Source organism: Scophthalmus maximus, chromosome 5 (genome assembly GCF_022379125.1).
Source record: "Scophthalmus maximus strain ysfricsl-2021 chromosome 5, ASM2237912v1, whole genome shotgun sequence".
Taxonomy (NCBI): Eukaryota; Metazoa; Chordata; class Actinopteri; order Pleuronectiformes; family Scophthalmidae; genus Scophthalmus; species Scophthalmus maximus.
The window spans coordinates 27,087,501-27,101,671 of NC_061519.1; the positions used below are offsets into that span (position 1 = coordinate 27,087,501).

The window sequence follows — 14,171 nt, forward strand, 5'->3', positions numbered from 1 at the left end:
CGCGCAGCATCAAGCAGCCGATTGGTTGAATGATTGAGTCCAACTCCCCCTGTGGACGTTTGAAGCATTTTTCCGAGCCGCCTGAATACAAGAAACGTTCCTGTGATATTTTCCTCTGATGTTTCAATGATCCTCCCGCTGATGCTGCTTCATCTCTAGTGTTTTCATATCTGTGCTGCGTTGACGCCTCGGCTTTTTAATGCACAACTCCTGATGTGAAATCACAGAATCACAGCTGTACTTGAATCTGCATGAAATCTTAATATCAAGTTGTTGACCACTGGTGGATGCTGGGAAATATCAATCAAGTTGTTTCATCAAGTGAATCCTGAAATCAGGCTCCTCCTGATAACGGTGGGAAATGTCGACTTGTTTGGAGTTGATCACTTACTCTTACCAATGTGTCATATCACCATATCATATATTTTTGTACGTGTTATGCATCGCCTGTCGTCAGATCGTTGCCTGGCAGAGATTCAGACGTTGGGAGATTTATTCTCGTCACGTTTGTCCAGATGACAACGAGATGCTGATTCTTAATTCATTTTCTTCTTCTTCTTCTTGTTGTTTACCATGAAATTGATGGTTCAGGGTTTCAACGGGCTCGTGCAGCGAATCAGTGTGGGAGAGAATCACCAATGAAAAGCAGGACCTGATTATTTTTTATAGTAGAATGTATTATGTTTCAAATACGATCAAAAGGTAATTCATGATATCATCTACAGTCCGATGACGTCAGTTATTTTTCCATAATAAAATAGCATCTAGATTTACTTTACTCTTTTTCTTTGCACCAGAAGTTGCAGCTTCGGTTCAGAAGACGTCGTCGTCGTCTCTGCGTTTCAAACAAAACCTTCTACATGATCACAGGACGAACTTCACCAGCATGAACACAAACCTCGAATTCAGATTCACCAGCATCAAATCAAATCAGAGTTCCCTGAGTACAAGTAGAAGTACTGCAAATAATAATGATGATGATGATAATAATAATAATAATAATAATAATAATAGGAGTGACAAAGTCCATTAAAAGTGTTTTTCAAGCTACAATCTATAAAGTCAATAGTTAAACTGCAGCAAAGTCAAAACTTTGTCAGTATTTATATTTTAAATTATGCAAACGGCAATTTTAATGAAAAACTTTCTCCTTATTATATGTTTTGTAGACGAGCTCCTTGAAATAGGTTGAAATCGGAATTCTTTACAATTTCACCACATTCTGAAGATATTTCATGAACATCTGCGATCACAGGAGACGAGTTAGTTAACGTAAGTAACTTTCATTAACGTCAACTAGCGTTAATGAAAGTTACTTAACGTAACTAACTTTCATTAACGTCAACTAACGTTAGCTAACGCTGCATCTGAATCTGTCCTGAGCTGCAACTTCTGTTTAAAAAAGTGAATTAGAGTAAATTACCTCAGGAGAAATTGTAGTTTTGCTGGATCCAGAAATCAATAACGAGTATATTTATATATCGGTTCGATCAATGGTTTGAATTGAAGTGGACGTGTTACCACATATTAATAAAATAAAATGCTGAGAATCCCTTCACAATAAAATAGGACGTTGTTTTTGCACTTTGATCGTCGTGTACTGGTACTACGACAAAAATAAATTAGCACAGATGAGTGTTTGGTACAAACGGATGATTTGAGGTATTTTGTTATTAATGTTCAGGTTGTGAAATGTTGTTTTCAAGAATCACTGTGTGAAACTATTAAAAAAGTCCCTCTTGACCAGTGATTGACGTCAGTGTTGAGTCTTAAATCTGAAACGAAGACGAGTAGACATCAGGAGACGAACGTGTCTCACTTCAGATTCTGGACACAAGAAAAACTTTTCTTCACTTTTCAAGACAAACTTTTTTTTCAGTTTTGCAGCTGAATTCTGCTTAAAAATGACGCGAGCAACAAAATAGAGTTGCAGATGTTTTCTTACGTTGTCGATGCAGCAGTTTTATTTTTGTGCCAGTTTTAGAGATGAAGTCGTCACGTCTGTGTTTCCGCCTCCACAGTGACGCTAGCGCTTGGTCTCCACACGCTGATGAGTTTTACCACTAGGGGGCGCTGAGGCTCCGGCTGCCGGTTCAGGAAACGGACTCAGATTTGAGAGCAGACATTTTTAAATGGTTCCACCTGAGCAAAACCATTTAGCATCTTTAGTTCCCAGATACATATTATTCTGCATTGGATGGTTCACTTGCTGCTTCCAGGCTTTATTTCATCAAGAAAGCGATAAAACATTCATTTCAAAAATCAAATAATGCGCTGTACGCTGTAACTGGCAACAATAAAAACAGCTGCGTTGTATCATTTCAAAACATGAAACAAACAACCAATCAATTTTTTTTTATATCTGATTAAGCGGCAAATTATTTCAAAAATCAAAATTCCATTGTTCCTCAGTTACTCGTGAAATCTGAAATCTGCCCTGAACCTCGGAGGCAGCGGAGCCTCAGCACTTTGGTACAGAGCCTCTGTTTAATAGTGAACTGTGCATTGAGATTAATGTTCAACAGACTCAAATAAAATGTTTCTATCAAATCTGTCCTTGTCTTCATATTCACTTTACTTCCTTCTTTTCTTTGTTCAGTTCTTAAATCTGTAAAAACAAACCTGAATGTTAAAGAGAACGTTTGATTTTTTCTGACATTTTTCTGCCATACTTTTTCATACATGACAGCACGACCCGGGATATCGCCTTCTAATTCGTTTTTGTGCCTTTTTCATTACTCACTAAGACTTATTAGGACTTACTGCGGCTTCTCATGCCTAACCATGACTCTTCATGCCTTACGATACAACGTCAATTTGATTCCATACTATACTATGATGGATATTGGCATTTCCATGACTTTTTAATTAACAGTTGATGTTTAAGAGACTAAAAGAAAATGGCGGTGGGCAGCGATGTCCTGCGCAGATCAGTTGTCTGTCAAAGGAGGATTTATGTATTCTTTAATACATTCATGTTCCAACGAGCAGATTCACTCCACAAAAATGTAAAAACAAACAAAAAATCACAGGAAACCCTTTTTATTTTCAACATTATCTCTATAAATTCTGTGACCGCAAATTTATCTTTATCAAAGACCCAAAAATGACTTGAAACCCCAAAGCTGCCTTTAAACACACTATACCCACTTCTAGTTTCCTTCCTCTTCCTCCTCCTCTTCCTCCTCCTTTTCCTGTTCCTCTTCCTGTTCCTCTTCCTGTTCCTCTTCCTGTTCCACCCCTGTCCCTCCCGGTCGTCTCGATGGCCATGGTCCTTCGCTCTGATCTGGACTCGGCCTGTGGTTTTGGGTTTGAGTCACGTCGAATGTCGGTGTCTCTCTGCTCTCGTCACTGGAGCCGGGTTGAGGAGGAGGAGGAGGAGGAGGAAGAGCAGGAGGAGGAGGAGGAGGAGGAAGAGGAAGAGCAGGAGGAGGAGGAGGAAGAGCAGGAGGAGGACGAGGAAGAGCAGGAGGAGGAGGAGGAGGAGGAGGAGGACGAGGAAGAGCAGGAGGAGGACGAGGAGGAGGTGGTGGTGTCGGGTCGACAGCTGATCCAGGTTTTAACTTCTCTTCGTCCTTCAGGTTTGTTTCATCACTGCAGACAAACACAAGTTTTTAAAACTTTGTCAAAATATGAAAAAGCTTCTGAGCTGCAGATCGATGTGGGACTGAGTTAATGAACCAAAACACCAGTAAATAAATCCTCAGACAAAACAAAGACATGACGTTTATAAAATGTATGATATTTTTTTTATGAATTATTACTTATTTTACATCATGACATTTTTTTAAGCTTACTATAATACAATGGTTTTCATGTCCCACTATACGAGGACATTGTAAGGACTCAGCGATGAACCAATTAGAATTTTGATGTTATTTGATGAGGATTTTTGAATCATACTCGAGTTATGACATTTTTTTATACCAAAGTCAAAAGTAAAAGTTACAAAAGGATCATGTTTGGCAACATCACTTGGAAACAGAGGGACTTTTGGGAGTCAAAGTTGATACAGAAATGAAGGAGTAAGAAATTTCTGATATATATATATATATCAGAAATTATATATATATATATATATATATATATATATATATATATACACACATTTTTATATATATATATATATATGTATATACAAATAAGATATTCATTTATTTGTCCCAGAACAGGGAAACTTGGGTGTTACAGCAGCAAAGTTTGTAAAAGATTGTTGTAAAAAATATGCACAAAATATAAAATGTAAATACTATACAGGGCAGTAACAATGACTGCACATGGAGATACAGCTATACAGAATTAATAAAAAGGAAAATGTAGTTTTTTCCTACTTTTTAACTGTATATTTTGTGATATTTCTCTCTCTCTCTAAAAAATTATGTTTTTTCAGGCCAAGAAATTCTCTTTTTAATTTTTTTTTTACAAGTCAGTAAAAAGCAGTCCTCACCTTCTCTCTTGCCGCCTGTCGTGAGGAGGACGAGGAGTGTTGGTATCAGCCGCAGGTTCCTGGTCCGTCAGTTCGTGCGTGTCCGAGCTTCCTCCCGCCGCCTCGTCGCTCTCCTCGCTGGACTGAGGGGAAAGCCGCGGTTCGGGTTCTCGACTGGCCCGGCGACAGGGCGGTCCGGGTCCGCCGCACCGCAGGGACGGCAGGCTGTGGTTGAAGTGGGCCGCCGCCATGCACTCGGCTGTGGCCCGGTCGCACACACACTGCAGCTTGTCACACACGCTGACGCCCTGACCTGAGGGAGGAGACGGAGTCGCTCAGTCACCTGGATTCTTCTCACACTCAGCACGTCGCCCTGCTTCACTCACATCGCGCTTTCCCGTCGTCGCAGGTCGTCCGGGCGTTGAGCGTCCGGTCCGACCTGCAGCCCATGGAGCCGATCTGCTTCAGGCAGCAGTGATGGAAGAAGCAGCACCTGACGGACACAACGTGGACGGAGTTGAAAAGACCTGAGGATGTTCCGATGCTCTCACCGTTTCATCGGAGGCGGTATCACCTGTCCAGCTGGTCCAGCGGCCGCCCGCCGCCCTCCCGTCCGCAGTAGCAGCCGTACATCTCGTACTCGTGTGGACATCGTCCCGTCAGGCAGTGGAGCATCTCGCCCAGCGCCGGCATCTCGCGGCGGCTCCGCCCGTCGCTGCCGTACACGGTGAAGGAGCGACGGCATTCTGTCGGCAGGTCGAAGGGAAACGCGGGTCAGTGGCGACGTCTGCGGATCTCTTCTCATCGCCACGCCTGAACATCAGGCGACGGGAAAACGAGCCGTACCTTTGCTGTCGGGCTGAAGCTGCAGGTCGGACAAACCCACCGACTCCAGCAGCGACCAGGCGAAGAACGGCACCGACCTCCTCCGAGCCACGTCCCAGTCTGTGGACGCACAAACAGCAAAGTGACGAAGCTTCCAACCTGAGCAGCGTCACAGATCTGTAATGTTTGAACTGCAGAGCCATCAGATCGGTGAGTTGTGTGTGTTGTCGCTGTTCTAATGCTCTGAAGTTCTAATCCTCCAGTTTACTGCTCCACATTTGGTGAATTAACTCATTCCTAGCGTCAGTTGTTTCTTCCAGGTGTCGTGAGTCGTCACACGAACTCATTCGTCTTCTTTAACCATAATTAACTTTCAACCCCCGAGAGAATCCTGCTTCATGTTGAGACCACGAGGGAACAAACGAGGCCAAATGGTAAAGAGACGACTTCCTGCCGGGAATGTTTCTACCGTCGGCGTCTTCCTCCTGCGAGCTGTCCGTCACGTCTGCGTCCTCACACGGAGGTTTGTCCTCCACAGATTGGTCCTCGGGAGACTTCCCCGGTGTCGTGGTCGTGGGTCTGACGGAGGAGACTCGTCCTCCCGCCGTCGTCTGGGCAACGCTGCTCTCTGAGGTGGATGATGATGATGATGATGATGATGGTGATGATGATGACGATGATGATGTAGATGTTAGAAGCTCTTCACCTGCGACGAGACTAAAGGTTAAAATACTTGAGGATGAAGCGTTTCATAAGTCAAAGGTGTCACTCATGAATGTTCCTGCAGATCAAAGACGTTCTGACACGTTCTGCAACAGATGCAACATTTCCGAGACGCTGCGAACGTTGTAATTAATTCTCTTTCAGCCAAAGTGCAAATGAAATGCTAATTCACTTCCCAGAAGCGGAGGGGCCTCACCTCTGCTCAGTGGGGGAGGGGGGGGAGGGGTGGAGTCGTCCTCCCGTGACCCGGCAGGATCTGTGGGCGGAGCCACGGTGCCTCTCGTGACCTCCGGCCCTGTGGACCAGGCCGATTCCACAGACACGTCACAGAGGGAAAGGAACAATGAAAATATGTCTTTGGATTAAAATATATATATATATGATAGATGATATGACAGATGATATCTGGGCGGAGGAATGAGCTCTACTGAGCAACAGGCGAGCTGATCCTCCATTCCAGCCTCTATGCTAAGCTAAGCTAAGCTAAGCTAAGCTAAGCACCTACAGGCTGTAACTCCGTCTTCAGGGTCAACACATGAGTGATGTCAATGTTCAACAAAATGTCTGTCAGTCAAACTTCTTTCCTAAAATGTTAAACCGTTCCTGGACTTTTTTTTTTTGGACTATTTATTGGGAAAAAGATAATCGGTGCCAGTGATCCGACCTTCAGTCGTCCTCTGGGAGGAGGCGCTCTCCTCTGACGCCGAGGCTGATGCAGGTGTGAATGTCAAGCCGACGCCTGAAGACGAAAAGAACGATGAGGCCACGAGGAGCTGCACGTTATTCCACCTGATTATACCGAAGTATCCTCTCTTCCTGGAGGTTTAATGAACCTCATCATTAATGTGTCGAGTGACTCCTCTTCCTCCTCGAGCCTCAGACGAGCATCAAGAGGAAAAGACGCACATGATGTCACCAAAGCCTAATATATATATATATATATATATATATATATATATATATATATATATATACATACATATGTCATATTCATATTCCTTTGGGCCACATAGATTTTTATGTCCCAAAAAAGTATAATGACACATGGACAAGCAGTGTGAGGAACTACGTATATAGTTACTGTGACCAACCGACCTGTGGGCGGAGCCAACGTCGTCTTCGCCGTCGGTGTCAAGCTTCCCGTCGCCTTGTCGGACTCTGTGGTCGGCGGCTGCGTTGATGCCGTGGTGCTGGTTGAGGTTGTGAACACACTGTTGACTGAAGAAGAACCACCACAATGTTGACTCCTCATCACTCCTCATCACTCAGGGTCCGTATGTCTGAATTAGACGTTAAAGCCCCAGTGTGTAATTTTTGTAATTTTCTGGCGGCATCTGGTGGTAGAGTTGCAAACCGCAGCCAACTGAGCGACCGACAGGGGACACTTTATGGAGGCGCACCGCTGATTGCGACGTATTCTGGAGCGTTTAGTTCAACAAGCGTATTCAACAGGACGTAGAAACATGGAGACTCACACGGAGGTCGGTCCACCTCATGGACCTAGATTTAACTCTTATATGAACATAGTTATGGACAATATGTTCAATTTCTGTGAATAAGTTCTTCTAAATATTACACACTGCAGGTTTGATAAAGACGTACATTTTTTCAGCTCGAGTCTCGTCAAAGTCGGACTGAAGAACATCAACAGGAAAACAAAAAGTTAAGGACGTCGTGTCACCGTGCTCATCTGAGGCCTCCTGCTCCTCTTCCTCCTCTTCATCATCCTCCTCTTCATCATCCTCCTCCTCCTCCTCCTCCTCCTCCTCCTCCTCCTCCGGCGGCGTCCTGTGGGACGTGGTTGTTGTCTTTTCCCCGATTTGGCCGTTTTGTGATTTTGCTGACGTCAGTGATGGAGTTGGGACTTTTGTGATATAAAAAAATGTAGTACAATCATATGCTAGTATGTTATAGATTTAATACTTAATGACATAATAGTCACTTAAAGCCATAGTGTAGTTCAAATCTTAAAACAGATCTATTCCTCACCTTCCTCAGACGACTCGTCCGTCGGCGTCGGCCTGATGGGAGTTGTGGTCCTCAGGGAAGTCGTCTTCGACTGTTCACCTGCAGAGCTCAGATCCCATTCTGCTCCGCTCGGCGATTCTCCATCGTGGACCAACGGAACCGGATCTGCATCATTGAAAAATGATCATATCTCATGAATATGTAAATGAGGTCTGTGACATCAGACGCAGATTGAGATCGAAGTAAAATTGTGTTGTTTTGTTTCATTATCATCACAATTCAGATTTTAATCAAGAAGAAAATAATTATTTAAGATTTTTGAGTGTTTTTTTAACCTCAATCCCTTTTTTACGTAAGAAATATTATAACGTATATAATATTAATTATGTTTTATGGTACTGAAATATTAAAATCATGTTTTTATCACAATCTGTTAATTATGAAACTTAAATCATAAACTCAAAAATTCCTTCAGAACTAAGTAATGATAAACAATTACACATGTTGACAATATCATATAAATATCTAATATAAAAAGGTCATAGATATCGAGGTAAATGAAAACTGAGCGTTTTCAAGTAATACATTTTACATTTGTAATATTCTTTCAATCGTTACATAATCTCAGTTTCTATTTAATTTCTAAAATATTAATTTTTTGATTCCTTTTTCTTAATTTAAACAAATACGAGAGAAAATGCTTCACTTTGGACCAGATCGAGTTTCTTTTATACAGTTGTACAGAGGATGAATCACTGCTCACTTCACATTTCACACATCATTGAAATGATAAAAATATAAAAACATGACCAACTGTTCCTTTATGTCAAAATCTATGGGTCTGTTGGTGTCGTCTCATTGGCTCACCCGGGCCGAGTGATGCAGGATCCACTTTTATCTCTTCCTGCTCCGGTGGCTCTTGTGTCACGGTCACATTCAGATCTGAAGAAGAGAGGAAACGTCTGAGCCAGCGAGTGAGTCACCGAGCAGCCGGAGACGAAGCAGCGGGGGAAGTTGTTCTGCTGCGCGACGGACGAGCTCGAGCCAAATGTTCAACGTGAGTAACTTGGAAAAGTACTCCAGCAAAGGATCATGGGAAATGAGACACTGGGCGGTGTCACTTTACCTTCAGAGAGGAAACTCGGGTGCATCGTCTCTTCTAGCTGCTCGGCACCGACTTCCCCTTCCTCAACCTCTGAGATGACGACACACACATCACAGATATCAGCCCCGTGAACACGTCCAGGTCTGTCAGTGTTCTGCAGACGCAGTGATGCGGCCCACGTGAACAGAGTCGCACCGAACGTACGCGAGGACGTTACCTGCCGACAGGTCGGAGGAGCTGGAGTTGAGCTGGAAGCTCAGAGAGTCGTTCAGAGCCGAGAGAGCGTCTGGAAAACAGAGGAGGAGTTTCAGACCCACAGGTGAACGGATCTCCACCTGCTACACTTTCATGACGAACCAGGTCATCATCAGGTCACCACCTGTCGCCGCTCTTCAAGCTCAGTGTTTGGTCTCCACCTTCTGGCCCTTGCGGTGAGTTCACAACCGGACGCGACGTGGATCATTGGTGCGAGTAGATTACACACAAAGTCAATGCAGGACGCGAGATCCACATCAGTCGCTTCAGTGGAAATATTTGAACTCGAGCGAAATGTTTGCGCGACGCACTGACGTGCGACGGGACCGGGCGAGGCCTCGGCAGGAAGTGAGCGTTAGAACAACCGCTTTGTGTGACTCTCCCACCGTCCTTCCTGTCTGACCTCCGTCCTTCCTGTCTGACCTCCGTCCTTCATGTCTGACCTCCGTCCTTCATGTCTGACCTCCGTCCTTCCTGTCTGACCTCCGTCCTTCCTGTCTGACCTCCGTCCTTCATGTCTGACCTCCGTCCTTCATGTCTGACCTCCGTCCTTCCTGTCTGACCTCCGTCCTTCATGTCTGACCTCCTTCCTTCCTGTCTGACCTCCGTCCTTCATGTCTGACCTCCGTCCTTCCTGTCTGACCTCCGTCCTTCCTGTCTGACCTCCGTCCTTCATGTCTGACCTCCGTCCTTCATGTCTGACCTTCGTCCTTCCTGTCTGACCTCCGTCCTTCCTGTCTGACCTCCGTCCTTCCTGTCTGACCTCCTTCCTTCCTGTCTGACCTCCGTCCTTCCTGTCTGACCTCCTTCCTTCCTGTCTGACCTCCGTCCTTCATGTCTGACCTCCTTCCTTCCTGTCTGACCTCCGTCCTTCATGTCTGACCTCCGTCCTTCCTGTCTGACCTCCGTCCTTCATGCCTGACCTCCGTCTTTCCTGTCTGACCTCCGTCCTTCATGCTCGTTCAGAGGAGGTTTGTCGGAGAAAGTGGAGAGAAGAGCGGGCGAATGTTGCCGTTATGTTCCAGCAACCAAACTCGTGCGAGTATCTGAGATGCATCTCAGCTGTTTCCTCCGACATCAGGCGTGTTCAACCATCTGCTCTTAGTTTTCAGTACTCGACCCGGCGTCATGAAAGAAGTGTGTTTAAAGGCTGCAGAACATTCAGAGAGAAAAACTCTTCCCTGTGAAGTCGGCCTCTCTAATAACCTCCGTCTCAACTCCCGAGACTCCGGCTCAGCGTCTATATTTGGACCACACGGATCAAAGGAACTCTTCCTCGGCTGTGTGGGCAGGAAGCTGCAGAGGGAAAAACGGCAAGAGGTCACTTTTAATTGGCTCAGAGGCGTGACTCAGACGTCTGCGCTTTCTTTTCCGACCAGTCGATCGCCTCCTCGGATCTGACACCGCCGCACGCCGACTGACGCACTGTCTCCAGAAAACCGACGCGGACGTTTTCGGTGATGACCATCGCCAACGTGGCTCCGAGTCGTCCGTCACTCAGACTCACCTGCTCCTCTGAAGGCATCGTCCGTCTCCACGGTAACGCCGAGTAGATCTGAGACACAGATCCGACTAGAGTTTAGCTACAGAAGCTTTTATATCTGATTACACCTTCAAAACACATGTTCTGTGATATGAACAGTTTTAATGCCATTCATGTTTTTACTGCATGTATATTTTTTACAGCCCGACTGAGCCGATGTAAAGATGTTGTTATCAAACTTTTATGACATAGAAATGTAATGATATTTTACAATTCAACCATAAACTTTATCATATAATACTATAAATGAAAAGAAAACACAAATACAGGGGTTAGGGTAACACTTACCCTCCAATTAAGAAATTATACAAATCTTTTTTGAATATAAAATATATGTACAAAGTCGTATCAGCAAACATAAACAATAATCTCTATGAAAGTCTCATATCAGCTGGTTTTATCGGCCAAAACGTGAATCTATCGGATTCTCATATTTTATTTTTAAACTAGCATGAATGCCGCTAACTTCTACAATTTTTGTGGCTGTTCTCGCTGAGGAAAACATGTTCAACCATCATATCCTCCTTACTAATAATCTCTCATCTAAAACTTTGTGTGTTTATAGTTTCCTTAAAAATATTTTTTGCAATATGTTCAGAATCTTTCTGTTAAATTGTGCAGAGAGAAGCAGCGACATGAAGACTAGTCTGTTTGAACAGCCTGGTGCTGGAGGTCGGGGAGGATGAAGAGGATGAAGAGGATGAAGAGGATGAAGAAGATGAAGTTACCCGTCTGATTCGCGGCAGAGCACGACGACGCCGCGAGGCCTCGCAGCGTCGAGTTGTACGAGCTCTGACTCACGCAGTCGACGGCGGCCTGGTCACATTCACAAAACCTCTGCTGGCACCAGTCACCAGCATCTCCCACATGAAACAATGGAGACATGAATCAATATCCACAGACAGAACTGATTGGCTCAACCTAGCATCACACCTGGAAATTGAGGGACACTTAACAACACCTCAAACGCTCATAGATTAGGAAATTCTTTCTCGTATATTTAAACACAAACAAAAAAAGCGAGTTAGTGATTTAATGATGCGTTCTGTGCTGGACTGAGTCTCAGTCACAGACTCAAGAGAAAAGCAAATGAACATGATTCTGAAAAATTCAACTCACCACAGCTGCTGTTTGCAGGTGAACAGGTGACGTTGCTCGGGAGCAGCGGCAGCGTCTGCCTGCAGGGGGCGGCGTTCTGGTAACACAGCCTGTGAGTGTCACAGCAGCTGCAGCGGAGAAGAAGAAACCAGAGCGACAGACACCAACAGGTCAGAAGCCTTTTCCAGGAACTAAGCTTTTTAACCTTTCGTCATACTCGGGTGTTTGGTGTCGCTGAAAACCGACCATTAGCAAAACGGAAACCACAAAAACAGAGTCTTTATCCTGTGACATCACAGTCGTTACCCTAACAAACGCGGCAATGACGTTTTTAGTAAGTATATCCATCTGCAGGACAAACGTGAAGGAGGTTTAAGGAAGTTGAGCTTCTCAATAGTTTGATTTTCACAAATCAAAGAATGGATATGTACGTTTTTGCTATTGCTACATAGCTAACATTAGCATTAGTTAGCAGCCATTTCCTCACGGGTAGTTGTGAGTTCAGCGTCAAACTTTATTCCTTTACTCACCAAGTTCTGTCAACAGTAGTGTCAAGCTACTGTTAGCTCTACTGAAGTTAGCATGCTAACCAGCTAGCCTCGGGCTGTCTGCTCACTTTCCAAAAGTGAGACACTTTAGCGTCCAGAACTAAAAAACGACTGATAAAGTTATGATATTTAATATTGATATTGACAGTGTCACACAATATCAATCTGATCAGTGTTGGTAAACAGTTCGATGAGACTGGCTAATAGCATCTTAGCACTTTAGCTTCTTCTCGCACTGGGAGCTAATTAACGGTAAAAGCAGCTCAGAGCCAATGACTGGACGGAATTGGCACAAAAGTCCAGAGTGAATTATTCACCGACATGATGGGTTTTGGGACAGACCCTAAAAACGAGGGGATCTACTTTTACTTTTGCCAGCAGGGGGCATTAAATTACAATATATTGAAATTGAATTTAAAAGTGGTAGACGAGTCGTCGTTCTCTCTTCTCAGTACGTTTCGTTAACACTGATATGACGGCAACAGCGGATCTATTGTAAATCTATTCTAGCGAGTAAAGTGTCATGTTAATTTTCAGTTGGGAGGTCACATGTCCCAGGGGGCGGGGCTAAACTGAACGAACACCCGCAGCTCTCAAGAAATACAGTATAGACTTATAAACTTTCTTTCTGATGGTTTATCGAGTTTTCTTCTCAGACGTTTTCTTCTACGTTGACTCAGTATTCACAGGAGGACGCCTCAAGAATACAAGATTACATTTCTGTTCCTTTCAGTCCTGTTTGTTTTTTGTTAACCACATGTTTGTCTTTTAAACTCCGGGGATCCTGATTCCAGACTCACACGCCGAGGACAAACACGAACCATCTTATCTTATTACATAAATAATAAAACATTAATCGTGGGGGATGTGAGGGTTTGTTTGTCAGCGTTTAATCTCCCAGCCCTCTTTGCACGTTCCTGCCTTTGGCCTCTGAATTCAGCTCAGCTGCATTTTAAATCCCGCCGCCGCTGAAGCTGCGATCCGAGTCTTTACTCACGTGTCCAGAGGATCCACAGGGTTTCCAGCTGCGACGTATCTGCAGGAGCAGCCGTAATCTTCCAGGTCGCCGGGACAAAGTCCCGTCTCGCAGCGAAGCTTCACGGCGAAATTCAGCAACGAGGGGAAATTGTCGAAGAGCGAGTGGAGCCAGGTGAAGCGCAGGCCCAGACAGTCTGCACACGAGGAGAAGGGAAACACGGAGGCTGTGAGAACATCAGGAAACAACAACGCTGAACACTCTCACTCTTGCTGCCACTCGATTTCCTCCATCTTGCAGGCGGAGAGCCGACTGATTTAATCATAGATAATCCTGTTGTTGGCGAGGCTCCGAAAAGCCGAGTCCAGAGAAGCATGCAGGGCAGAAAATTGTTCGGGCCGCAGCTTCTCCACATGCCAGATGTTCCCGCGGTGCCGATTAGGCCCGTCGGCGTCCCAGAGCACCGCAGCCCGTGAATCAGTCGACCTCAATGTCAACAACTGTGGGAAATGTCACAAAAAGATCAGCTGGAGGAAACGATTGGAAGTTGGATCGGAGCGAGACGCCGCCGCTTCGACCCACCGAGAATTCTGTTGATTCATTGACCTCCGACGAGGAGGCGATGTTCTCACCCGTTGGTCTGTTTGTTGTTTGTCGGCAGGATTACAGAAAATGACTCGAGGGATTTCAACGTAAGAAGGGAC

The 14,171-nt window shown here is 44.8% G+C and overlaps 1 protein-coding gene and 1 long non-coding RNA gene across 2 annotated transcripts in view; one reads left to right on the forward strand and one right to left on the reverse strand.

The window, feature by feature from the left end:
* Nucleotides 1–2,550, forward strand: part of LOC124850025 — a 5,253-nt gene extending 2,703 nt beyond the window's left edge. The window contains exon 2 of the long non-coding RNA XR_007030757.1: nucleotides 1–2,550. This exon is cut by the window's left edge and continues 1,586 nt beyond it. This is a non-coding gene — a long non-coding RNA (uncharacterized LOC124850025).
* A 476-nt stretch (nucleotides 2,551–3,026) lies between these two features.
* oc90 (otoconin 90) lies at nucleotides 3,027–13,730 on the reverse strand (the record flags this gene model as incomplete). Its single annotated transcript, XM_047332041.1, has 18 exons — nucleotides 3,027–3,594; nucleotides 4,448–4,739; nucleotides 4,813–4,919; nucleotides 5,001–5,172; nucleotides 5,273–5,371; nucleotides 5,721–5,957; nucleotides 6,171–6,269; nucleotides 6,639–6,713; nucleotides 7,070–7,192; nucleotides 7,656–7,838; nucleotides 7,964–8,107; nucleotides 8,810–8,884; nucleotides 9,069–9,137; nucleotides 9,265–9,333; nucleotides 10,810–10,857; nucleotides 11,574–11,705; nucleotides 11,965–12,071; nucleotides 13,489–13,730. Coding segments are annotated over 18 exons (2,715 nt in total), but the record flags the coding sequence as incomplete, so codon positions are not given.
* Nucleotides 13,731–14,171: the final 441 nt, after the last annotated feature.